Raw genomic sequence first — 27,512 nt, forward strand, 5'->3', positions numbered from 1 at the left:
GATATTCGTGTTATAATCTGCTTCAGGAGACGATTGACGAGCTCGCTTACTTTTACTTTTACTAGGACCTTTGGAAGTGCTCGGAGCCGTGGCGCCCGCCGGATTTTTTGTTCGAACCATTTTTCACCTTCACAAAGCATAATCATAAAAAATTCAATCTCGACATCTACAATCAACATAACCATTTTAAATACTAACAATGTCACAACAATCACAAATTCTATATCAATTCCAACTTCATTTAAACATAACAATATCAAATTCATAAACAATTCCATTCTAACACAAATTCTAACTCAAATTCATTCTAACACAAATTCTAACTCTAATTCATTCTAACACAAATTCTAACACAAATTCTAACGTCTCAAATTCATTCTAACACAAATTCTAACTCAAATTCATTCTAACACAAATTCTAACTCAAATTCATTCATAATAAAATAACAAACCCTAATTTTGTTAAATCAATAACCACCTTAAATCAATAACCCTAATTTTGTTAAATCAATAACCACAACATGCAACTCGGGGAAATAACATGAAATCCATATTCAAAAACACGAAATCCATATTCAACAACACGAAATTAAATCAATAACCACCTTAAAAACTTAGAAAATCATACCTTTAAAAAGAGAGTGAGAGGCGGTGAGAGAGAGAGAGGCGCGAGAGAGTTGGGCGGCGAGGACGTGGCGAGCGAGAATGGCGGCGAGGATGTGGCGAGCGAGAATGGCGGCGAGGACAAGGCGACGGCGAGAAATCGGGGCGGCGAGGACGTGGCGAGGGATTTTGGAAGAGAAAATGAAGACAGAGTCGGCCGAAATAGTTTGTCTCGCGTTTGTATTTTGAGGAAAATGAGAAAAAAAACTGAAAACTGGTTTATATAGTGAAAACCTAAAAACCTCGCCGCGGCGAGAATATGTCTTCGCCGCGGCGAGAAGATCCTACAACGGATTTTCTAACCGTTGTAGGATCATCTCGCCGCGGCGGGAGTCCTACATCGCCGCGGCGAGGCAGTTTCATAGAAAACTGCTAGGCCACGGTATCCTTCTCGCCGCGGCGGAGTATATTTCCAGCCGCGGCGACATAATCTCGCCGCGGCGAGGGAGGACCATCGCCACGGCGACTCTATTCTACAACCCTTTAAAAAAACCGTTGTAGAATTTTTCGCCGCGGCGAGGTTTAAATCGTGCCGCGGCGAGGTCCATCCTTCTACAACGCTTTGAACTTGCATTGTAGAAAGTTGTCGCCGCGGCGAAAATCACATGGTGCCGCGGCGAAGGTTCTACAACGGGTTGTTGTAACGTTGTGGGAAATCTGAAATTTAAGTTCTTCTACAACGCTTTTGTAAAGCGTTGTAGAATCACCCAGATTCTACAACGCTTATCCATAAGCGTTGTAGAAACACCCAGATTCTACAACGCTTTTCCATAAGCGTTGTAGAATCACCCAGATTCTACAACGCTTATGTAAAGCGTTGTAGAATCCCTAGTTTCTACAACGCTTATGTTAAGCGTTGTAGAAAGTCCGTTGTAGAATCTCATATTTGTAGTAGTGCACGTTTCTTTTTCCCTCCGCGAACCTCGTGTCTGAGCTCGTTTTTGGGTTTGATTTTCGTGAAGGTTTCGCCGTGGTTTTGAGGACGAGGGAAATCATAGCTGGAATCCATTTATCGATGTAGTTGGTAATTCCAACTTTTCTTGAATTGGAATCCGGATTTAGGGATTTGAGTATTGAAATTTCCTCTGCCATGTCGTCAATTTCGCTCACAGAAATATCGAAGAAGAATCGAAGAAGTGGATTTGAAGACGAATCGATAAGTTTTTGGGGTTTTAGGGATTTGAAGAATCGATAAGTTGTTGGGGTTTTAGGGATTTGAAGAATCGATAAGTTGTTGGGGTTTTAGGGATTTGAAGATGTTTTAGTGATTTCGGGAAAATTATGCTTTACATATTTAGGGATGTTTAAACACTATTTTCTCGACATTTTAATTCCTCAGATACATAGATTCACGCCACGTGGATTTCCGTCTACCAGTTAACGGACTTAGTAGTAACGGAACCTTCATATGGTAACATGTGGTATTTTTGCCAAAGAAAAAAAACATTGAGTATATAAGTCGTATTTTGAGAAAACATTGAGTATTATTGCCACCATTTTCCCTCAAATATTTATCGTGATTCTGTATCACACGGCATTTATTTTTTATTTTTTTAAATTATTTTATTAATGCATTAAAACACAAACTTTATATCTATATATATATATATATTTATATTTTAACTCTACAAATATTTATGAAACATCAAAACTCATAAATTGACTAAAAAACACATTGTGAAATCCCAATTTTTTTAGTTTAATTAAAAAACTAAAATTTTTTTGTTCGAGTTACGTTAGTTTTTTTTTTTTTAATAAAGTAGTAGTGAATGATTATATTTTTATGTGATAGTTTTTGAAGTTTTTCTTTTATGTATGCTTTAGGGTATTTTTGATTTTAATATACTCTTTAGATTACAAAATATGGATATAATATATATAAGTACTATATTATAAATAAATTAGGTGTGTGTATATATACATATTTTACATATATTATTATATATATATTATAGCTATAAATTAAAGTTAACGTGTATGATATAAATAATATATAATATATATATATATATATTCATTACTTTATTTTATATAAAGTAATATAATATTAACTTATAAGTTACTTATATGTAATCAACGTGTGTATGTATATATACTTATATATATATATATATTAAAGTTAGTTATATATATTTACTGTATATATACTTTTATATATATATATATATATATATATATATATATATATATATATATATATATATAGAGTATTAAAGTTAGTTAGGTATAGTTATTTATATAGGTTTTATAATAATAATAATAATAATAGTAATAATTAATATTTTAATATTAGAAGTATGATTAGGGTTTGGGTTTTTAGGGTTTAATTAAATCATATTTAAACATCCATTCTTTTTCTTTTAACGCTTCTTCTCTGCTCTCCCTCCCACATCCATCTTTTTGTTTGGAAATTCGTAGCTCTAATTAGGTATGGTTTCTTTTCTATCTGGTTCGGATTTCTTGAAAACGGTTACGCTTGCCCTGGTTTCAAAACGTATGTTTTTGCGTTGATTCTTTTTGGAAAAGTTAGGTTTATGTTTCTTCTATCTAAATCTTTAATCGAAAAATAATTTTATGACATACAGAATATTTTATGATTATTTTCAAATCAGTGCACAGACTTGAGACTTATTTCCGATTTTCAGACTTTAAACGTTTACTGTGGATTCAACAAATTTGGTTTTGCGTTGATTCTTTTTGGAAAAGTTAGGTTTAAATGTCTTCTATCTAACCCTTTAATCGAAAAATATTTTTATCAAATACATAATATCTTTTGATTATTTTCAAAACGGTGCGCAGACAGTTTTTGACAAAAAATTTAAAGCTAGATTTTAGCACTTCTTTTATTTTTAATAAATAGTTAAAAAATTATTTTAGCCGTGATGCCTTTACAAAAAGTGATCCAAATTATGTTTTATACATACTGGAAATTTTACAGAAGTTTTCTCAGAGTTTTAATTTTTCACCGAAACCCTAATAACCAAGGGTATTTTGGTAATTTCACTTTGAAAGTCGTTTTTGAAAATTTCCAGAACCTGAGTTGTCTTTAGAACTTCTTCAACAGTAGCTTAATATTTTTTTTCCATCGATTAAGTTCCGAGTCGTGTAGCTTTTCCGACTCGTCTAGTTTTCCCAAGCCGTCCTCGACCAACGGTCGTAATTTCCGAAACGAATGTGAGAATAATCTCACTGCAACACGGATTAGTTCAAAAATATATTAAGTATTATGTGATATGAAATATTTATGTAATGTGTGAATTTTTATGTGTGTGTTTGTTCGGAATGTGCTTGATAAAATATGATATGACGATATGTGAGTTTATGTTATCTTATGCTGTGTATTAGAATATCTATAACATGTCTTATCTTTCTAGCTATGTTATCATGTATGTTTTTTTATCTTATGTCGCTCATGCTTTTAACGTAATAACCACGATTAATAAGTTAAGTAAGCGAGAGAGTCGTACCGCCTCGAACTACGGAGGTAACTAGAGGAATTTCTCGAGCCGAACTACGGACTCACATAGAGAGTTCCTCATATGTTTATGTATGTGACGGGGCGTTCTATGGGAGGTCGCAGCCCCATGGTTCGTTACCAAAGTGTACACTGAAATCGGTATGGCTACTCTAGGGGACCCCCAAACTAAAATACGATAGACTTTTAATAGGGTATATCATGTCACGATTTAATTTTAAAATACTAATAACCGGTTCATGCATTTTATTTTATTGCTTATGTTTTGTGAGTTATAGTTATTCACGCTGAGCGTTAGCTCACTATATGTATATACGTCTGTGCTGTAGGTAAACAACATATGAACAAGTGAGGAGGGTGGATCAGCGGCGGCGATAGCGAGAGGGTTGGGTTATGGTTGCCGTTTTCGAAAATAAAAGACTTCCGCTTTGCTTTCGGTTTTTCAATAATCTAAACCCAAGGTTTTATTTTTCATGGTTGAAGTTATGTTTTTCAATTCCGTTAAAGGTTACGACTTTATTTATGGTATTTTTGGGTTTTAGTTTTCAATTATGCAACTTCGACTTTTTGGTCGTTCATCAAGTTTTAAATGAAATTTTTTTTAGACCATGAGTTTTCAAACTTTATATTTTAAGTTATGTTTTAAAAAAAAAAATTTCCTCACATTTTCTAAAGTTTTTAAAAAGTAAGATGGTCCGAAAAGTCGGGTCGTCACACACATAAAAACGAAATTCAACCAAAACATAACAAATTCTAACATAAATTCAAAAGTTAAAATTAAACACAAAAAAAAAACATATAAACTAAAAAAAATAACATAATTTTAGTAGACATAGTAAAAACTTAAAACATAATTTAATAACCAGAAAAGTGTTGTCAATGCCCACAAGAAGAGTTGTAGTCTTTATTTTGTACATTTGATGTAATAAAGTCTCATGAAGACTCTTGCTTGTAATTGCTTATTCATTAATAAAAAGTTGAAACGTTCATTCATTCTTCCTTGTCTGTTTGAAGCTTTATGACAAAACATTAGTCTTTAGTCCATAAACAAACTTAACAACTTACGAAGAGACAAATGTAGATTTGCATGAACAAACTCTTCGTAGTTTGCTTAAAATGATATATTCGCAATCTAAGGGTCAAATGACTATTGACCTCAGTACGATTGTTAGGAGAATCTATGATGTCTGGTTATGGGGCATTGAGAGTTGGAGACTCTATAGTTCTTCTAGGTATCTTCCGAAGGTACTGAATTGACCAGTGCACTTCTAGAGAAAAAATAAGAACAAACCATTTAACCTCTTATGTCTCGAAGTCACTACGTATGAATTGCATCGTGCTTACCTTAATCCAGAAATGAGACATGCAATTTCATAGCTTACGTATTCTCATTTGAGAAAGTCAGAGTTCGGACTCACTATGTGATTCTAAACAGGACCTATTGGTGAAGTACTAAGTTGTGAAGATGTCATGAGTAACTTTGTGAAGTTCTCATAGATATAGAATTCATGTACAAGATTGCTGAAATACAATGTATATCACCTCATGCTTTGTTCCTTGGAATGTGAATAAATGAACTGGCCAGTATCCAAATTGAGTCTTGAATCTTTTGGATGAAACAATGTGACTTGTTAGCTCCTCGTCAATACATTGTTTCTAACTTATTCACAAGCGACAAATGAGTTGAGGAAATAACAGCTAGAAGGGTAAAATGGTAATTTTGTAAATCCCGACTAGCTGATGATATTCATGAAGGGTAAACATAGATAATATTCAGTGGATCCACTCATCATAATTAGGTTGAATTCTTGAGTAGAAAATAAATTCATTTGAACCGAGGGATTTTCAGTGTCAACTCTTTAGTGGAGTCAGTTGACATTAAACTAAAGTTGGAAAATGTTTGTGAACTTTTGAGTCCAAGTATTTAGCTCAAGCTTTGTTCATTTGGATCCATGCATGAGGTTACTGTCACAAATCATATCGAGTAGGAATAGTTAAACTAGAAGCTAAGTCAAAACAAGAACGAGGCAAGTTTTACGAAAATTGTCGAAAGGATAATTTTGTCTTTTTGGACATAAGACGAAATGAATGTCAACAATTTTTTTGACATTGTCATATGATGACAAATGAAATAAATTTTACTCGGCCATATTAGTGTAATTGGGCCTTGAGGATTAATTTCATTTCATAGAATTTTACTTGAAAATTCTTAATGGGCTTTTCTTATATTGTCATGAACAAATAAAGAAACATCTAGAAGCATGTTCTAGAAAGCCAATTTCGTGCATACCATAGAGAGAAAGAGAGATTTATTTTGTGCATTGATGTATTAAGATACTTGCCAAAAGTAAAAGAGGAAACAAATTTCCTCCACGAGGAAAGGGAATTTCGGCCACCAAGCAAGAGAGAACAAATGAGGAAACAAATCCATGTGGCATGAGGAATATGTTACACGCCCAAAATGAGAAAGGGAAACAAGAGATTTGCTCATGAATATGTGATATTCAATAAAGAAGAGGAAACTACTTTTTGAAGGTAAAACCTCTCCTATAAATAGAGCCATCATTCCTCTCATTTTATTCATTCCACATAAGTTAGAGATTGAGAGCTTCTCTCTCTAGACCTTGTGGCCGATCCTCTCTCTCTCTCTCTCTCTAGTTATTTTCGGTTTTTGTTTTGGCACCTAGGTCCACATTTGACCTAGTGTTTTAGCTCTTAGACTTTGAGACTTGTTCTCGAGTCGTCGTGTTTAAAAGTGCCCACACACTAATTCCTTTCTTTCTCGAGTGATTCTTGTGATAGAAACTTTCATGGTTGCTCGAGTTCCCGAGGAAAGAAGAGAGACGTGCTGCGAGGGGAGACGAACGTTGCAACTTTCCAAAAGCTTCTCAACGTTCAAGCTTCTCAAAGGTTAGTAAACATTTATGCTCATAATAGTTTTTAATTTATATGTACTTGCTCTTTGTCTAGGTTAGTAAAATCGTTTTACTCGTTTAAAAGAAATTTTTTAAAATTCCGCCGCTTACCCGAAGCGTTAAACTTTTTCTTAAACCCTAGATCAATTCCAACAAAAGTTATTTTCAATTCCGTCAAGATAATATGGGTTATTATCCAGCTGATGATATATATCCAAAATGATCGACCCTTGTTCAAACTATTCACGATCTACATGGCCAAATTTTTTTTATTTGCAGTGAAATAAGAAACACGTAGAAATGATGTGGAGTGTGCATTTGGAGTATTTAAGTCAAGATTTGCAATTTGGCCGGATCATCCCGCTTATGGAGTAAGAAAGTGTTACATGCTATCATGACATAATGTATTATTACGCATAATATGATAATAGAAGATGAACGTGATGCTAATCCAACTATTGAAGAACGAGTCGAACTCCCAAATGCAAAAATTGAGATGACGGGCGATGACGATACTCTATCTCAACAATTTTTAGCTCGACACCGACAAATCAAGGATAGAGATGCTCATATTGAACTTCGAAATGCATTAAATGAGCACTTGTGAAATATATATATACTAATTCTGATAAGTAGTATGATGTAATCTACCTTTCAAATGTATGTTTTTTATTTTGAATTATTTAAATGTAATATGTTTTTTAAGTAAATGTAATTTTTATTTCAAAATTTTATTATTTTTAAACTTTTTACATTTTAATTTTTGTTAAATATTGGCAAGTAATAAATAATTTTAATCACTTAATCAAAATATAAAATTATAATTATTTATTGAAATATTTATTAATAAAGAGATTTTTTAGTTTTAATAATATAATAATGGTAAAAAATGTTTTTGGTGTGAAATTTGGTGTTGTAGTTAGAGTTGGGAAAAAATTGGTTCTAAAAATAAACAAAAATCGTGTGAATTGCCCTTATTGTTGATAAGTTGTGTTATAATTAAGCGCTTTTTTTTTTTTTTTTTTTTTTTTTACTTCATAGAATGTGGGTTGCCTTACAATTACAATATGTTTTATTGTCATTAACAAGGGTTTGTAATGAGAGAAATTATATTAATTTTTAAAACATCAAACAATGCTCATACATAAATTTATTAAATAATTTTAATTATTCGTTTAGCTATAAAAATCATTTTTATTAAAAAAATTATATTTTTGTGTTGAAATATCGCCAATGTCAATGGAATTTTCTCTTACCCGTGGGAAAATAACTCAAATTTGAACTTCATTTAGTCCAAAACATGACCGAGAAAAAAATTCCACTGAAAAACAAGTCTTATTATGACGAGTATTTGTTAGCAATATTATATTAATATTGAAGAAAATACAAGACAAGTTGCATGGAACGAAAAAAAAAAAACAAAAAATTGGCTACGTAAGCCACCTAAACTATAGGAATTGTAAATTAGCCAATCTTTGGTAAATACTTTGTAAATAGCCAACTTGCATACGTGGCAGCCTATTAACTATCTAAAATATATGTTTGATTGTGTTAAATAAGTCTTTTATTAATCTGTTAATAAGTTTACTTGGCTATTTACAAGAAATTAACCAAAGGTGGACTATATCTCAATCCACTATATCCGTGTGCCTATATAGCTTAATAACCCAACAAAAAATTACAAATAAAACCGGCTAAACCTTAGAACCGGAAAAACAAATTGGAGAAGATTGAAAGAAACAGTCGAGGCCTGTTGGACGGTTTCCTTGATGCTTTTTATCCTCCCACGGATGCTGGAAAACGTGAGCGAAAGCCTCCCAGGATACAACGACTACAGAGGCAAGCTTAGCACCAATAGGCTTGACTCTCGGCGAACTAGAACCTGTGCAGAACTATCACCAAGACAAAGGAAAGAAAAATTTTCTGGAAGAGGAGAGAGTTCGGAACAGTGGGAGAGATGGATTTCTTGTGTTTTCTGAATGAGAGCTGAAGCCTCTTTATATAGGCTAAGGCTACGGTTTGAAATCCAGAAAAACGTCTAGCCTTTAAGGCATTTAAAGCTCCTAATGAGGCTATTACAACCAACCATTTAACGCACCGGTTTTCAAAACCATGCAACGTTTTCTATTCAAAACCGTGCAACGTCTCAGCCTTAATGACATTAACCCCACGGAGTAAAGGTGGCACATTAAGGTTTAATTCGGAAGTGAACTTTGCAATAAAAAGAAAGCCCGAGACAATTCCCGAAACCCGAAATCCGAGCCCGAGCCCGACCCGGCCCGGCTCGGCTCGGCGGCGGCGCGTGCGCGTGAGGGGTTAAGGGTTAACCCACACACACTCTCTTCTCTAGCACTTGGATATCCACTAATTAAAGAGGATAGTATTTAAACACTACCACAACACACATCCCCAACCAATATGGGACTCTTGGTATTCACTTCCACAACACAACAACATAAATGTGTTTCTTTAGCCTACTTTGAGCATCAATTTATCATTCATCCTAGGTCCGATTTTGGCAAACAAATATTCAATTTTATAGCCCTCGTTACGAGGAATCCGTATCACTTGGAATTATTCAATTCCGATGAGTGGAACCCACTCAAATTGTTGCCACAAATCAGCCATACACATGTAAATAAATACTCTTTATTTATTTAATTTCCAACACTATTAACTACTATAAAACACAATTTTAACAATCTCCGAAATTTAGAACCTTAAGAGCATGTGCAACCAACCACAGGCCATATTACTATATTTGGTGTGAAATGTTGTCCAACCACTTTGCATAATCAACATCAAATTATACCGTTTGTACAGTATCAGTTCATATATGCCGTGTGACAATTTACACGGTATAACTTTTTTTTTTTGGTACTTTATTTAATTACCATTTGTATATATCATATAAATTTGTATAAAACAAATTTTTTTATAAATTAAATAAAAGAATAACACATTAAAGCAAAGTTCAATTGAAACATTCAAAACTTAAAAAAAAAAAAATAGCACATTTTATTATTTTTAAATATTGACAAGTTAATAATTTAAAAATTTTAAATTTAGTACATTTTGTTTTTTTGTTAAATATGTTGGCAAGTAAGAAATAATTTTAATCACGTGATTAAAAGATATAAGTATTATAATTATTTTTTAAATATTTATTAATAAATAGATTATTTAGTTTTAATAATATAATAATGAAGAATAATATTTTTTAGTGTGAAATTTAGTGTTATGATTGGAGTTGGAAAAAAATTTGGTGTTAAAAACACACAAAAAATAGTGTAATTTCAACACGAAATTTAGTGATATGGTTGAAGATGCCCTAAATATGACTAATGATATGTGTAGAAAAAAATGAGGTTTAATATCAAGTCATATTATTTGTATCTTTGAACGAGCCAACTCTTAAATTAATCTCGCAATACATATTACGATAGCCCATTCCCAAGCGTTGACTCTGAAAAATCTTACAAAAAAAAGGAAAAAAAAACATAACAAATCACCTTCAATAATAACTAGGAGCAAAAACACTCAGCATCATGGCCTAGCAGCTATTGTTACAGGGTCATATGGGCTCTAAAGCTAAAGGGCATCGAATACGGATACGAAGAACAAGACCTCTCAAACAAAAGCGATCTCCTTTTAGAGTGCAACCCAGTCCACAAGGTGGTTCCGGTGCTCATTCATCGCGGAAAGTCGATCTTGGAGTCCACCGTGATTCTCGAGCAATTTCGATATTAGTCTAGCTAAAAACACATGTTCTTTGACATAGCAAAAGGAGGATATACTAAAAATATGAATCTATTTTCCCTTGAAGACTTGACTTGTAAAATAAGGAAACATAGTTTGTTTGTTTGTAAATAAGTCTTTGCATTTCTCTGTCTTTTTTTTTTTGGGTAAATATTCATTAGCTCATATATATATATATAGTTTCCCAATTTGGATTGGTTCAGGACCCTGCTTTCTATGCCTTCTTTCAAAATGTTGGAGAGGAACATGAGAAAGCGAGAGAAGAGGCAAAAGCAATGCTGAGAAAATTAGAAGATCATGGGAAGCTTGGAAATAATAAAAAGTTCTTTGGAGGAGACAGAATTGGGATGACTGACTTGGTTTTAGGTTGGATTTGTGACTGGTTAGAGCCCATGGAAGAGGCAGTTGGTGAGAAGATTCTGGAGCCCAATACATTTCCTTTCTTAGAGGATTGGATTCAAAATTTCAGAGATGTCCCACAGATTAAAGACACTCTTCCAAATGGTCTGAAATTCTTGGGTGCGACTTTTCCGCACCCGAAAGTCCGCACCTAAAAGTTTGGGTGCGAAAAGTCGCACCCGAAAGTCAAGCCCAAAAGTCTTGACTTTCGGGTGCGACATTTAGGTGCGACTTTCCGCACCTAAAAAGTCACCAAAAATAAAAAAAATGGTGACGGCTTATACAGGCCAGGTTATCCCCGTCCCTCTTGCACAGAGCCAGCAAGATTGCCGTGGCGTTTTCCTTGTTCCGAGGCAGACCCGTCCAGGACTGGGATGGCTCCGGCCTCCGCGATCAGGATCCGGTTGTCGGTGCTTCTCTTCGAGAGAGACCGGATCTCCGTCGCCGCTCCTCGCCGCTCCTCTTGCGATCGGCTCCATAACTTCCGAACCAGGGATACACACACACACACACACACACACACACACACACACTCAATTACCATACACACACATACACAACCACACACAAAAAAACACATATACACAAACACTCACCCTATACACACGGTCGTGGAGGGGCTGGTCGGAGGGGTTGCAGCGGAGGGGTTGGTCGGAGGGGCTGGTCGGAGGCTGAGAGAGAGAAAGATAGTGTGTGTTAGAGAGAAGGGGGATAGACAAAGTGAGGATGAGAATATCAGAGTGAGAGGGAGGGATTACCTAGCCGGAGAAAGATCACGACGACGGAACTCGGAGTGGTGGCGGCGACGGAGCTCGAAGTGTGGTGGTGGTCGGAGAATTTGTAGGAGAGAAATCGGAGAGAGAGCGAGAGAGGCGAAATGAAATGTTTTGGCTCGGATAGAATGAAAACCGAGCAGAAATTTGATTTATATAAAGCTTTGAATTTGAGTGCGACTTTTCGCATTCATTGGGTGCGAAAAGTCGCATCCAATGACACTTTTGGGTGCGAAAAGTCGCACCCAATAATTTTTGTAAAAAGAGGGGGAAAATTTGGCCGCGGAAAAATTTAGGACATTTGGGTGCGACTTTGTCGCACCCAATGACACTTTTGGGTGCAACAAAGTCGCACTCAATAACCCGTGTCAGTACTTTTGGGTGCGAATTTTCGCACCCAATGATATTTTTACCAAAAAGCGGGGGAAAGTTAGCCGCTAAAATGTTTTCAGCCTATGGGTGCGACTATGTCGCACCTAATAATTTTGATAGACTTTTGGGTGCGAAAAGTCGCACCCAAAGTTAAAAAAATCAGCTAAAATTTTCAAATGCTTGTTTGAGTTTTGGGTGCGAAAAGTCGCACCTGAAAGCCTTATTTTGTGCGAATTTTGGGTGCAAAAAGTCGCACCCGAATGTCTTCCACACTGAAAAAAAGTATTTGTAGTAGTGAACAGGGGTGGAGAAACGTACCTTTGCGGGGGTGGTCGAGCGCCCTACTCATCGCGGCCCTGGTCATTGTCCTCGTCGGGGTCGCGGGGTAGGGCTGTACAAAACCGAACCGAAAATCGGATAAAACCGATATCCAAACCGAACCGAAACCGAAATTTGGAGCCACGTCAGCTAACCGAAATTCGGATTCGGATAACCGATCCGGTTTACAAAACTGGACCAGATATCGGATTTGATTTTGGAAAAATCTGGATATCGGTTATTTAACCGATTTTTTTTAATTAAAAATAAATATATATTAAAAAAAAGACTTGACCTAATTTTGAGAGAGACCTAGCGTTTTTATTTTTTTCCCAAATAAGATTTTACTGAAGTGGAAGCACTAAATGATTCTAAGCAAGTTGTTTTGGGTAAGATAATTAATTTGACAAGTTATTTGACATATTCATTTGTTGTTTGTTTATTAAAACAAATTTATTTTAAATTTATGTCATTATTATTAACAGATGATGATCAAGTTGTCATAGAAGAACAAACTTCTCATATATCAACTCCTACTGCTACTACAACTTGATTATGTGATCTATAAAAGTAACACACAAATTCAATCGTTGTATGGTTTATTATGATCATTAGGGTTGTAATTTTAATTTTATATTATGATATTTGCATGTTCATGTAGTTGGAGACGAGTATCCTTTTGAATTTTATTTTTTTTACTCAGTTTTAGATTATGTATTGTCATTTTGGAGCTTTATAAGAGTGATTTGTACTCGTTTTTTGAATTTTTACAAACCGGATTTGGATTTTAGAAACTGAATATCCATTTTATAAAATTGGATATTAAACTGGATCTGAAATTTTACAAACTGGATAACCGAATTTTAAAAATTGGATACTGGATTTAAGAAACCGGATAACCGAATATTCGGATAACCGAATTTCGGTTTTAGACTAAATTGGACCGGATACTGGACCGAGTTTTTAAAAACCGAAAATTCGGATTCGGATACCAAAAATGTCAAAAACCGAACCGAACCGATCCAGTTTCACCCCTATCGCGGGGGGCGTAGAGGCTTGGCTCCCAAGGAGGATACACCGGGTATGGTGCCATTAGGTGCTGTGGGTGTGCCGGGTAGATCGGGGCGTCAGGATATGTTCCGGCTTGAGCATCGGGATGAGAAACGGGGAAGCTTTGATGCGACGTCCACGTGTTGTAAACGTTTTGGTGGAACTCGTCTCTGCGCGCTGCCATTGGCCGAAGTCGTTGAGGAAGCTCCCAATTGCGTTATAGCGCTGGCCAAGTGTTTCGATGTTCTGGTCGATTCGACCCAAGTGGTAGTCGAACCGGTTCATCATGGCTAACACTTAATTGTATCCGGTTGTGGGAGCTTCGTTGGTCGCGACCGGGGGTGGAATTTCGTCAGGAGCGTCCAAGATGGGGGCACCCGGGTTGCCTTGGTACTGCTCGGGAATGTCTATGAACCCGCACCCATCCGGATGTGCGGCTCCGTGTTTCCACTGCTTTAGGCTCATGATCTTCCGGTCGTCGATTGGGTCCCCCAATTTTTCTCGCGTCTCGGAGGTCGGGATTCGAAGTCCCTTGTTGAGGTAGAGCTGTGTGATGAGCCCCTCATTGCCGAGCGTGACATCGGTGTCGCGATTTGCACAGAACACGAATCTCTCTTTCAAGATTTTCCCGATGTTGACGCCTTTACCGGTGACGATGCACACCAATAGAGCCAGGCGTTGGAGATCCACCGTGTGTTTCCGTAAGTTAGGAAGGATCGTGGCACAGATGAAGTGCTGCCACGCCTTGCGTAACGGTTCAGGCTCGATATCGGGAGGTGGCTCGGGACTACCTGACCATGCACCACTTTCGTCTTGTAGGTGGCTTCGGGATGGGCGAGGAGGCGAATCCATTCCTCCCATTGTGGATACAGGCACAGGTCGGCGTAGTCGTCATTCTCGGGTTCTGGGATCCCGAGATAATCGTTGAGCGCCGGCGCGGAGATGTTGACCACCACATTACGTACTCTAACGAGATTTCCCTCCGTGACGGAGAGATTAGCGTAGAACTCGCGCACCAACTTCGGTGATGCTGGCGTCTCAATGTTGCACAGCTTCTCCCAATGGAGTCTCCAGATTTGTGCCAACATGTTCCCGCACAGCTGATTGGGAGTAAGCACACGCTCCGCTATTAGTCCCTTCTTTGATATGGCGTCCCACACCTCATCGGCACCCTCCAGTAATGTTGATGGTCGAGGCAACGCCGCCCCCGATCGACGGACATGTTTGGGGTTGACTCTCGATGTCGAAGCTCGTTGCATCTGCAAAACACAACGTCTATTACCCTTTTTTACCCTCCCAAACATATTCACAACTAGACCCCGTGCGTATTGACCCGTAATCGTATGTAAATATTTCACTTTTTTCGTTTGTACGTTCGTTCGGGTATTTCATCGAACACCTAGAGTGCATGCAAATTTTTGATGAACAATTGAGTCATGAAGAGTATCTAAACCATTCCTATAGCCAACATTCCTGCATTCCTTCTTAATATCACGAAATCATCACCAAACCACAATAAAATTCGAGTGAAAAAACCATACCTTGATGTGTAGGGGAGTGAGAGGTGGAAGAGATGAGGAACACCCAAAAATAAACTAATCCCACACGAATTGAGGTAGATAAATCAAATGCAAGAATAGTGAAGAACAAATTCCGTGTTTGTATGATGATTGGGGTCGGATTTTTGTGAGAATGGGGTTAGGGTTCGAGAGAAATTGGGGAAAAGAGAAATTTTTGAAAAAAAAACTGTCAAAAAGCCTTATTTAAAACAACTTACGCGGGTCCGCGTGCCTTGTTCTGCGCGCTGCATGGACCAGAGTCTCGACATACACGCGGAGCACGCATATGACTCTGTGACTTCAGGCGCAAAATCTTCATTTCGCGCGCCGCGCGTAATGGAGCCCGCGGCGCGCGCACTCATGTTTTCCTCGCGCCGTGCACATGATGGCCTCGTGGCGCGCAGACCAAATTTTGGCTTACGCGCGCTCCGCGCATATGCCTTTGTGAATGGAAAAAGCCGAAAGTTTCGTCCGCGCGCCGCGCAAGGTGTATCCCGCGATGTGCGTTTTTTTTAAAGAAAACTAACAAGCTAATACAATACCGAGTTCAATCAAATAAGTAAAAAAAATGAAAATGCAACGAAAGAAAGTCGGGTTGCCTCCCAATTAGTGCTTTAGTTAACGTCAATAGCTTGACGGGATATGTTTTCGGTTCACGAAATGGTGGTGATGAAGGTCACCACTTTCGAACACGCCCCCAAACTATGGCTTCACCCTTTGACCGGTGACTTTGAAGCGTTCTCCTTGTCGGTTTGCCAGTTCCACCAACCTGTGTGGATAAACACTCACGACTTCGAACGGACCAGACCATCGCGACTTTAGCTTCCCAGGGAACAGCTTCAACCTAGAATTATAGAGGAGTACCTTTTGGCCCGGCTTGAGGTCCTTCCTGACAATGTGCTTGTCATGCCACGCTTTGGTCTTCTCCTTTGTAGATTTTGGCATTCTCGTACGCTTCTCGTCGGAGTTCATCAAGGGCGTTCAGCTGAAGGAGTCTCTGTTGGCCCGAAGCTTTGTAGTCAAAGTTTAGCTTCTTCATCGCCCAAAGCGCCCTGTGCTCTAGCTCAACAGGAAAATGGCATGCTTTTCCGTAAACGAGGTGGTATGGGGACATACCAATTGGCGTCTTGTAGGCTTTGCGGTAGGCCCACAGTGCGTCGTCGAGCTTGGCGGCCCAGTCTTTTAGAGAACTTCCCACCGTCTTTTCTAGAATTTGCTTAATTTCCCGGTTAGAGACCTCCGCTTGACCGTTGGCTTGAGGGTGGTACGCCAATGTCTTTCGGTGTGTGACGCTGTATTTGGTGAGGAGTGCGTCAAACTGCCGGTTGCAAAAGTGTGCTCCCCTCCGTCGCTGATGATGGCTCGTGGTGTGCCGACTCGGGTAAAGATGGTCTTTAAGAACTTCAAGACCACCTTCCCATCGCTGGACGGAGTAGCTTTGGCCTCGACCCACTTGGATACGTAATCCACCGCCAGGAGAATGTGCTTGTTTCCGTAAGAAGACGGAAATGGGCCCATGAAATCTATTCCCCAGACGTCGAACGGTTCTATTTTCAAAATGTTTGTGAGTGGCATCTCATTCCGGTTAGAAATATTACCTGTTCATTGGGACCGGTCACATGAAATAATGAAGTTCTGGCTATCTTTGAATAACGTTGGCCAATAGAAGCCGCTTTGAAGGACCTTCGCTGCCGTGCGGTTTGGACCGAAGTGACCTCCGCACTCGAGACCATGGCAATGTCGCAAAACTGACTCCATCTCGTCCTCGGGAACGCACCTCCTCACAATCAGATCTGCACATTGCCGATAGGGAATCGGCTCCTCCCAGTAATACCTCCGGACCTCCGAAAGAAATTTTCGCTTCTGGTACGTCTTGAGGTCGGTAGGAACCACCTTGCCTACGAGGTAATTCACGATGTCGGCATACTAGGGGAGGACGGCTTGATGGACGGCTAGAAGCTTTTCGTCGGGGAAGTCATCATTGATGAGTGCCGTCTTGTCCGGAACGTGCTCGAGCGTCTCCAGTCTCGATAGGTGGTCAGCTACTAGGTTCTCTGTGCCCTTCTTGTCTTTGACCTCGATGTCGAACTCTTGGAGCAGAAGGACCCAACGGATTAGGCATGGTTTGGCATCCTTCTTCCCCATGAGGTATCGTATGGCTGCGTGGTCGGTGTAGACGATCACCTTGTTGCCAATGATATAGGGTCTGAACTTGTCGAAGGCGAACACCACTGCCAGAATCTCCTTCTCTATCATCGTGTAGTTCACTTGGGCTTCGTTAAGGGTCCGGCTCGCATAGTAAATAGCGTGGAAAGTCTTATCTTTACGTTGCCCAAGGACTGCACCCACCGCATGGTCGCTGGCGTCGCTCATGATCTCGAACGAGAGACTCCAGTCTGGGGCGGTGATGATCGGGGCGGTGCTGAGTCGCTGCTTGAGGGAGTTGAAGGCCTTTAAGCACTCGGTGGAGAAGGAGAACTTGGCGTCTTTCTCGAGTAGTCCGCATAGTGGCTTCGTTATTTTGGAGAAGTCCTTGATGAAGCGCCTATAGAAATCGGCATGCCCCTGGAAACTTCTCACTCCCTTGACTGAAGTTGGCGGTGGTAGCTTCTCGATTGTAGAAATTTTCGCCCGGTCCACCTCTTACCCATCCTTCGAGACTCTGTGGCCCAACACGATGCCTTCTTGTACCATGAAATGGCACTTCTCCCAGTTTAGCACGAGGTTTGTTTCTTCACACCTGTTGAGCACCTGAGACAGATTCTCCAAACATTGATCAAATGTAGGGCCAAATACAGAAAAATCGTCCATAAAAACCTCAATTGTCTTCTCCACCATGTCGGAGAAGATGGCCATCATGCATCTTTGGAACGTGACTGGTGCGTTACACAGCCAAAACGGCATTCGCTTGAAGGCGAAAGTGCCATAAGGGCATGTGAATGTGGTATTCTCCTGATCCTCCGGTGCAATAGTGATATGATTATAACCGGAATAGCCATAAAGAAAACAATAGTACCTGTGCCCTGCGAGACGGTCGAGCATCTGGTCGATGAAAGGGAGTGGGAAGTGGTCTTTGCGAGTGACGTTGTTGAGCTTGCGATAATCCATGCAAATTCTGTACCTAGTCACCGTCCGAGTGGAAATGAGCTCATTATTTTCGTTTCTCACCACCGTCATTCCGCCTTTCTTCGGAACGCATTGCACTGGACTTACCCAGGCACTATCGGAGATTGGGTAAATGACCCCGACGTCGAGCCACTTCAGGATCTCTTTTCTGACGACCTCCTTCATCACCGGATTTAGGCGTCGTTGGTGCTCCACCGAGGGACGATGTCCGTCCTCCAAGAATATGCGGTGAATGCAATAGGAGGGGCTGATCCCTTTTATGTCCGAGAGTGTCCACCCGATCGCTCCCTTGTGCTTGCGTAGCGTCATGACCAGCTTTTCTTCTTCTCCCTTGGTGAGGTGATTCGAGATGATCACCGGAAGGGTCGAGTCTGTGCCTAGGTAGGCGTAGCGGAGATGTGCTGGTAATTCTTTTAGCTGGAGCTTTGGGGGCTGTTGAAGGGACGGAGGCACTCGAGGTTGGCTCTCCCCCAAACTCTCAATCGAGTTACGTCGATATGGCATGGCTGTGTTCATGTAATCCACGTGCTCTAAAGCTTCACATTCATCAAACTCGTTAGTGAAATCGATATAGTTTAGCAAACTTACCTCGAGAGGGTCCTCAGATCGGTGAGAGAAGTCGGCGATGATGGAGTTACACACGTCGATCCGGAAGACATCATCGCTCGCCCTCGGGTATTTTATAGCGTTGAACACGTTGAACACCACCTCTTCGTCTTGTACCCTCAATTTTAGTTCTCATTTCTGGACGTCGATGAGAGCTCCTCATGTGGCAAGGAATGTCGCCCTAGGATGATTGGGACGTCACGGTCTTCCTCCATGTCGAGCACCACGAAGTCGGCGGGGAAGATGAACTTGTCGACTTTGACCATGAGATCCTCGATCACTCCTCGCGGGTATACGATGGACCTGTCTGCCATCTGGAGCGTGATTCGGGTCGGCCTCATCTCTCTGATGCCGAGCTTCTTGAAGATAGAATACGGCATCAGGTTGATGCTCGCTCCCAGGTCGCATAGTGCTCGCTCATAGAAGGTGTTCCCGATAGCACACGGGACGGTGAAACTCCCTGGATCCTTCATCTTCACCGGAAACTTCCTCTGAATGATGGCGGAGCACTCTTCGGTGAGGGTGATCGTGTTGCAGTCCTCTATTTTCCTCTTTTTCGAGAGGATGTCCTTCAGGAACTTGGCGTACGTCGACATTTGCTCAAGAGCGTCAGCATACGGGATATTTATCTGAAGCTGCTTGAATACCTCGAGGAACTTGCTGAACTGGTGGTCGAGTTTCCCTTCTTTCTGCCTCTGAGGAAACGGAAGCTTTGTTGTTCTTGTTAGAGCTGGGGCACTCGTCGGAGGTGGCATGGCTTGGTTCATCGATACGGGGGACTCGTCTTTCTCTACCTTCTCTTTCTTCTTGTCGGAGTTGTCGATCACTTGTCCGCTTCTAAGTGTAATGGCATTGACTTGTGACCTGGGATTGATGTTGGTGTTGCTCGGAAGCGTTCCCTGAGGTCGTGAGTTTACCGCGGTTGACAGTTGCCCCATTTGCGTCTCGAGATTTCGGATCTGAGCTGATTGGTTCGAGAGAGACGTCTTTGTTTCGTGCATGAACTCGGTGGTGGAGTTTATGAAGGCGGTTGTTGACGTGGCCAAGTTGGCGATGAGCTCATCTAGGTTGGTTTCCCCCTTGTACGCCCGAAATGGAGGAGCTTGGTATGGCGGTGGTCGGGGCTGATTCTGTGGTGGACGAGGCTGGGCTTGAGGCGCGGGTTGCATCGGCATGTTGTTTTGGGGACCTCTCTATCCCCCATTCTGGTAGTTGTTCCTTGGGCCTTGATTGTAGTTGTTCTGGGGCGGCCTATTGTTGATGAAGTTGGCCTGTTGGCCGTTGTCCCCATAAACGCACTCGTCACTATTGTGCTGCCCATTGCACCAGAAACAGACTCCAGGGGTGTGCATGGCTTGAACGGAGGCCTTATGTCCTTGGACTGATTTTATGAGATCCGCCACCTATGCTGCCAGTGCCTTCATCAGCTCCATCTCGGGAGTGACTGACATATTCTTCAAGATGCGCCGCTCGGACGGGCATTGATCGTTGTTGTAAGCCAGCTCCTCGAGAATGCCGTGAGCTTCCTCCCCCGTCTTCTGAAAGAACGACCCTCCAGTGGCCGTGTTGTCTAGGGTGCGAGATGATGTTGAGAGACCGCCATAGAAAATCTGCACCATCATCCACCCTTGGATGCCATGATTGGGACACCTCATCTCTAACTCCTTGAAGCGCCCTTATGCTTCAAATAATGACTCCCCGTCGTATTGAGCAAACGAGTGGATCTCGTTGCGTCTCTTGTGCATCTTCTCGAACGGGAAGAACTTTGAGATGAATTTGACGCGCAGGTCGGCCCATGAGGTGATGGAACCCGGCGGGATAGAGTTGAGCCACGTCTTGGCTCGGTCCCGCAGTGAGAACGGGAAAAGGCGGAGGCGGATGGCTTCGTCGGACACGTTGTGGAGCTTGAACGTGTTTGCGATCTTGACGAAGTTCGTCAGATGGTCTTGCGGGTCTTCGGCAGGTGATCCAGAGAATTTATTCGCTTGGACCATGTGTATTATGTCGGTCTTGATCTCAAAATTTTGGTTACCCGCAAGAGCCGGGAGAGCGATTGCCGATTGCGCGGCGTCGACTGGTGGTAACCAATATTGAAATAGGGACTTTGGCTCTTCGTTCGCTACGTTGTTCGCTCTATCTTCCATTTCTCGTTCCTTTGATTGCTTTCTGTTCGTCTTGCAGAATTTTTCGATCTCAAGATTTAGTGGAACGAGGTTTGATGTTCCCTCACTCCGCATGCACCTTCAAAACAGAGAAAATGACACACAAAGTTAGGAAACGCGTAACGAGATCAAATGGCAACTTAGATTATTTTTCGATGCTATTGTAAAAAGTCCCCGACAACGGCGCCAAAAACTTGTTGCGATATTTTTATAACTAGCACGCAAGCGGACGTATCGAACAAGTAATAGTGTTACGTAAGTAACGGATATCGATCCCACAGAGACTAGTTACTATAGCGACGTTAAACAACCTAAAGCAAATTGATTTCACGGTATTAAAGTGGGTGGTGCAAGAATTGACTACAATTAAACTAACAAAAACAGCAACGGAAATGTAACATGAAACTTTGAATAAGAGAAAATGGGGGTTACGACTTCACCGGAAAATTAAGACTCGGGGGTTTCAAGTTCAAACTACTTGACCTACTCTACTCACGCTAATCTCATTCTCCCTATGATATTACTTGCCTCTCTCGAGTGATCTAGCAACCTACGCAATTGACGGATTATATATCATCTCGGCCTCTAATCCTATTAAAACAATCACGAGCAATAAACACGAGAATTCAAACGATCACATTAAGCTTAAGCCGTCTAGCAACCTAAGAACAAAACGAAGCATGGATTATGAGCGTGAGTTTTCGCCCTCTCTTGAGTGACAGAAAACTCCTAAAAACAATCCTAAAGATGGCCAATCTAAAGAATGCATTAAGAACACATCCACACAAGCATGAATAATTAAGTAAATCAAAGCATAATTTCACCCTAACGAAACCCCCTAACCCAATTCAATCCGGCGACATCGCAATCCCGCTAGAAATCTAGCCTCTAACGGAATCCATATTCAACAACATAATGATCAAGACAAGAATCAACATAACCATAAATAAGAGAAACACTATGAGATTCATAACGGGAAGAATGAAACTATCAATTAACGAAAATTAGAGTAATAGAGAATAAGGGAAAGAAGGAAAAAATATTAAAAACGGGAGTTCACGGTTGCTTGTTTGTCGGATCTTCGACTCAACTTCGCTCCCAAACAAAAGCTCTCAAAGAAAAAGTGCACCAAAAAAAGTAGAAAAAAACAACTCCAAACTAGAATGAGTTAATTAGGTTACAAGAGGTGTTTTTAGCCCTGAATGTGTGTTTTTCGGAGTTATCTGAGCCTTCCAATTCAATCCAAGGGTCAAAAATCTCCAGAAAACGTTAATTTCCTATTCCAGCAATTCGGAGGCGCGCGGCGCGCGGTGGTCGATGTGCGGCGCGCGGACCAAACTTCAGGTTACGCGCTTCACGGTTTATGCCCCGTATGCGCGGCGCGCGACTGCAGGCACACGGCACGCGGTCTTGAAGTCTGTCTTTGCGCGGCGCGCGAGGGAATGTGCGCGGCGCACATAGTCGCCAATTTTCTTGCTCATCTCTTTTTGACTCTATTTAGACCGTTTTGTCTCCGAATCCCGTCATCTTTCCACGAAATTGATTGTAGAAGCTCTATTGCTCCTCTGAACCTGAAACTACTAAAAAACCTACCAAAAACCATTAAAATACTTGAGGACTCGTTGGTTTTTGGTTCGGGAAATAGGAGTTTTACGCGTGATTAACTATCAATAATAACAAATAAAATTGAAACAAAGTCAAAACAAATCAAACCGGGTCGTGGATGAATAGCGGGGCCGTGGGTATTCATCATTTTCGAACTTGGTGGCGGAGTTATAGAAATACAATGTCCGTGCGTGCGGCCTTCTTCAGCTTATGAACAGTTACGTAGTGATATATATTTAATCATCATTATACTTTAATTTTTAATACTTCAGCTTATTAAAAATGGAATAAAAAGAATACTTCATTGATATTCAAGAAAGGAGTGATATATGTGAGGTTGGCACCACTCAACATCTCAACATTTAACATTCAGTTTGTATTTACAATTACAACCATATAATCATGGAATGGAAACAAACAACACCAAAAATATATAAATTTAGTTAAAATTATCATTTTCTCCACTTTTTTTGTTCTTCTTTCTATATAGTTTGTAATATAGTTTCAATATATAAATTTAGTATGTAGTTTGTAAGATTTAATGAGTATAACAGACTAAATTGCTCTTAATTTTCTCACTTTACATTTTAGTCCTTATTTTAAAAAACATTTCATTATAATTCCTTAAAAATGTAATTCTTTTAATTATGTTTTTTTATGTATGGAAATGGAAATTTCCACCAATGGAATGGAAATTTTCCTTCCATGGTTAGTGGAATTCCGATCAACACTGAAAATAATAATTCTTTATAGCCAAACACAGAATTCCATGTCGTATGGAAGTGAATTATTTCCACTTCTTTCCATAAGCTTTTTGCGGGTTGCGGTGATCGTCGGGTTGATGGAAGAAATGAAAATAATTCAATAAAATTTATCCTATTAAATCGAAAATGTGCAAATAATAAAAAAATAAAATCGAAACAAAATAAAACAAATAAAACCGGGTCGTGGATGAATAGCGGGGGCCGTGTATATTCATCATGTTGGGACTTAGTGGCGGAGTTATAGAACAAATCGGTGTCCGTGCGTGCGGCCTTCTTCACCTTATGGATAGTTACGTGGTGGTATTTATTTAATCTATCATATACTTTAACTTTTTTTTAATACTTCAGCTTATTAAAATGGAATAAAAAGAATACTTCATTGATATTGATCAAGAAAGGAATGATATATGAGAGGTTGAGCACATCCCAACTAGGTTGGCACCCACTCAACTCTCAGCATTTAACATTCAGTTTGTATTTACAATTACAACCATATATCCAATGGGATGGAAAAAAAACAACACCAAAAATAATTAGCTAACTAATGAGGGAAAAAGAGACGGTGGGCCTTGGTGTTCTCGGCTTTCTTATTCTTGAGAACCTTTGCGATCCTTTCCTTCACAGTCGTGCCTGCCTTTGACTTTGTCTTTATCGTCTTCTTGGCTTCGTGAAGCTTTTCCAAGAGCACCTTCATGCTCTTCCCGGGTCGTTCTTGCCCTCTCATCGCCGTTGACTTGTTCTTCGCCTCATCCTCTGCGTCGCAACGCTCTTTCCACATCAACAGCTTCTTCATACACTTCCCGGGTCCTACTCGTCCTTGCGTTGACTTCTCATCCTCGTCGGGGTTGCTTGTAACGCAAGAATAATCGGCTGAAATCGACGAAAACTCTTCGCTCAACAACAGGTCGTGTTCGTCCCGAACGCTCTTCTTGAACTCGTCGCTGAAGAGGTAATCCTCGTCCAACGCAGGAAAATCACTCCACAAATCATCCATCACAACGTACCTATTAAGAAACTAGGATCAATCTGCAATCGATATTCTCCAAAATTAATCGAGAATTAGCTTACGAGTTAAAGACTAATGCGGCAATAATTAGGGCTTTGTATTTGGGTTGATTATAATCATGTATCGCACTAAATATGGGTAAATTAATTAAGGAATTGCTTACGTACGTTGAATATAATCGAGTCTGTCTCTTTGCCGCTGAATGATCGACTTTCGTTGCTCACTTTGCATGATTACCTTCAAGAAATCACTATTAGGGCTGATTAGTCGAGACTATATATGAGACCAAATCAAGTAAGTTAAGTCGGTGGCAGAGTGTAATTAATACGCAGATCCAACTTCTCGTTGCTCATTTCTCGCCACGTGGTATGTACGCGTATATATGAAAATCAAAATATTACTTCTTTCTTCAAAGTAACAATACATGATATGATAATAAAATAATATTTTAACCAAATACATAACAAGACAATACGATATAAATATTAACCGTCCTATTAATGGAATAGTTTATAAATTATACATTTATTAAGAAGTCTAAATATGTCTTGGGTGATTAATTTATTTAGCCTATACCTATGCATTATAGAATAAATTTAAATCTTATACTTATCTATATCTTTATCAAATTTAAAAATAATATGTTGAACTCCATTACAGATAATTATTGATAACCAGATTAATTATATATTGCTATATGAGATACTGAAGTGAATAATGTATTTGAAATTCTCATCTAAACAATCAAGGCAATTAGTTCAGTAACTCAATAGTCAATTATATTTTAGAAAATAATCAAAATTTTATTTTATTAAGAAAATAGTTCATCAAGCCGAAATTAATTCATTAACTAACTAGGTTAATTTAATTTACATCGGAAAATAGTCCACCAAATCGAAGTAAATTAAATTAACCTAACCGGTTAATTAATTTACTTCGATCTAGTGGACTATTTTCTTAATAAAATGGTATTTTGACAAAATTAGAGAATTGGCTAGTTGCAATAAATTCTTTGTCATTTCATTAAGATATTAATTATAAGAATTTTTTCGAAAATATATTAGGAATAAATATTAGAAAAATTCGTTATATATTTCTTTAATTATCTATTAAACGTTGAATTTAAATATTAGAATATGGATAATCCAAATAAGGATACTAAATAATGAATGATAATATACTAGAAAAATAGTCTGTGTGCATGGGACTACTAAAAAAAGACTTTAAATGACATTTTAGATGCCATATTTTGACTTTTAAATGTCTATATCTAAAACAAATTCTATAATGCTTCAATACGAGTAAGTTGAATTCAAAATAAATTTACATTACTAGCTAGTAATCTAACAATAAAAATGCTAAATAATATATGATAAGATATTAGAAAAAATGTACGTGCGCACTCGAACAAAACACTCATAAAGTCGTTTCGTATTTAGTCTTCAAAAATTTTCTTTTTTAGTGAATCCGTTGAAAACCTTTTTTTGATGTATTCTTCGAGCACAACAGTTGTGGCATTCACTTATGGGATCTAGGGTTATAGATCTGCAAAACGGTTTAGAAAGTCACAATTCAAACCCCCGAATGATAATGTTGAAGTAGTCGAGGCTATAGAGATGAAGTGGGTGTCTAGCTCAATGGTGCGAGATAATGTCCTCCTTTGATGATACCTTCCTCTTCCCTAGAGAAATTCATTACCTTACTCAATGGTATGTTTTGCCCCATTTTTCTGTTAAAATAAACCATATAAGAGTGAGTATATAAGAGTGAGAAGTTATGTTTTATATTTAGTAATGAATTTCTCTGCATGTAAAGTCATACCGGATACAATTTCTTGTGCCGAAAATGTTATGAGTTTAAAGGTAAAGTTTAATATTGTAGTGTGATCAATTGTGAGGAACATATAGGTGTTATTCTCTTTTGGTTCAGGTTATCAATGGTTGGTGTTTAATAATCCTATTCGACAAAGAAGTCTGAAGTATTATGAGCTTCCATCTCAAAACTAAATGAGAGTAACCCGTGACTTTTATAAAATCCGTAAGTTATCATTCAGTTTCAATAAATGATGCTAACAAATACATGATGATAAGAATTATTCTTCCAAGTAATAATACGTGATGATAGTAAAATAATATTTCGAACCAAATACATAATAAGACAATACGATAAAAATTAATCGTCCTACTAATAGACTAGTTTATAAATTTTACATTTGTTAAGAAGCCTCAGTATGTCTTGGGTGATTAATTTACTTTATCCTATACCTATACATTATAGAATAAATTTAAATCTTACTTATATTTATCTTTATCATATTTAAAAATAATATGTCGAACTAACAGATAACTATTATATTTCTATGAGATAATGAAGTGAATAATGTTTTTGTAATTCTCACCGTAACAATGATTTCATTAAGATATATTATAAGAATTGTTTGAAAATATATTAGGAATAATTTAAAAGACAAACTCGTTATACATTGCTTTGATATTGCACGTTGAATTTAAAATTTACAATACGAATAATCCAAACTATATAAAAGGATATTAAATAATGTATGAACATAACAAATTAGAAAAATATAGTCCTTATGCATTAAGAATTAGGACTGTTCAGAAATATCGTGAAAAGTCCAGACCGTAGATTTTTAGACCAACGACCAACGGTCTACTCTTAAATGATCTATAATTTCACTGATCTCATCTATCTTCATAAAAAGTTTGGTCTGGTCTAAGATTTAAAATCGTGGTCTAGATTGGACCGGACCAGTTAATTTTAAAATTAATAATAATAAACAATATTGAAAATTAAAAGTAAAAAAATACCCATTCCATCGTTCCTTTTTTTTTTTTTTGCTCTAACATTCTATCGTTCTTCTAAAGCAAAACCTATAGACTTAAAAAAAAAAAAAACCAAATCTCAAATCATGACTTTCAGAATCCATGGCCGGCTATGAC

The 27,512-nt window shown here is 38.8% G+C and overlaps 2 protein-coding genes and 1 non-coding gene across 3 annotated transcripts; 2 read left to right on the forward strand and 1 right to left on the reverse strand.

Annotated features, from left to right (window-relative positions):
- The first annotated feature begins 9,889 nt into the window (after window positions 1-9,889).
- LOC149388177 (putative glutathione S-transferase) lies at window positions 9,890-11,366 on the forward strand. The gene is made up of 4 exons (XM_089622370.1): window positions 9,890-9,911; window positions 10,598-10,787; window positions 10,899-10,906; window positions 10,993-11,366. The coding sequence occupies exons 1-4, from the start codon at window positions 9,890-9,892 to the stop codon at window positions 11,364-11,366; spliced, it is 594 nt and encodes a 197-aa protein (XP_089478496.1).
- A 5,843-nt stretch (window positions 11,367-17,209) lies between these two features.
- LOC149388178 (uncharacterized) lies at window positions 17,210-20,190 on the reverse strand. The gene is made up of 3 exons (XM_089622371.1): window positions 19,218-20,190; window positions 17,931-19,125; window positions 17,210-17,828 (listed from the first exon to the last, which is right to left on the reverse strand). Exons 1-3 carry the CDS (start codon window positions 20,188-20,190, stop codon window positions 17,210-17,212), a joined length of 2,787 nt encoding a protein of 928 aa, XP_089478497.1.
- Window positions 20,191-20,647: 457 nt separating this feature from the next.
- On the forward strand, window positions 20,648-20,751 carry LOC149388179 (small nucleolar RNA R71). The gene has a single exon (XR_016301120.1). It is a non-coding gene; the product is annotated as a small nucleolar RNA R71 (small nucleolar RNA).
- Window positions 20,752-27,512: the final 6,761 nt, after the last annotated feature.

The sequence above is a fragment of the Urtica dioica genome, chromosome 8 (assembly GCF_054948205.1).
Source record: "Urtica dioica subsp. dioica isolate 48M chromosome 8, U.dioica_male_clone48M_v1_H2, whole genome shotgun sequence".
Taxonomy (NCBI): Eukaryota; Viridiplantae; Streptophyta; class Magnoliopsida; order Rosales; family Urticaceae; genus Urtica; species Urtica dioica.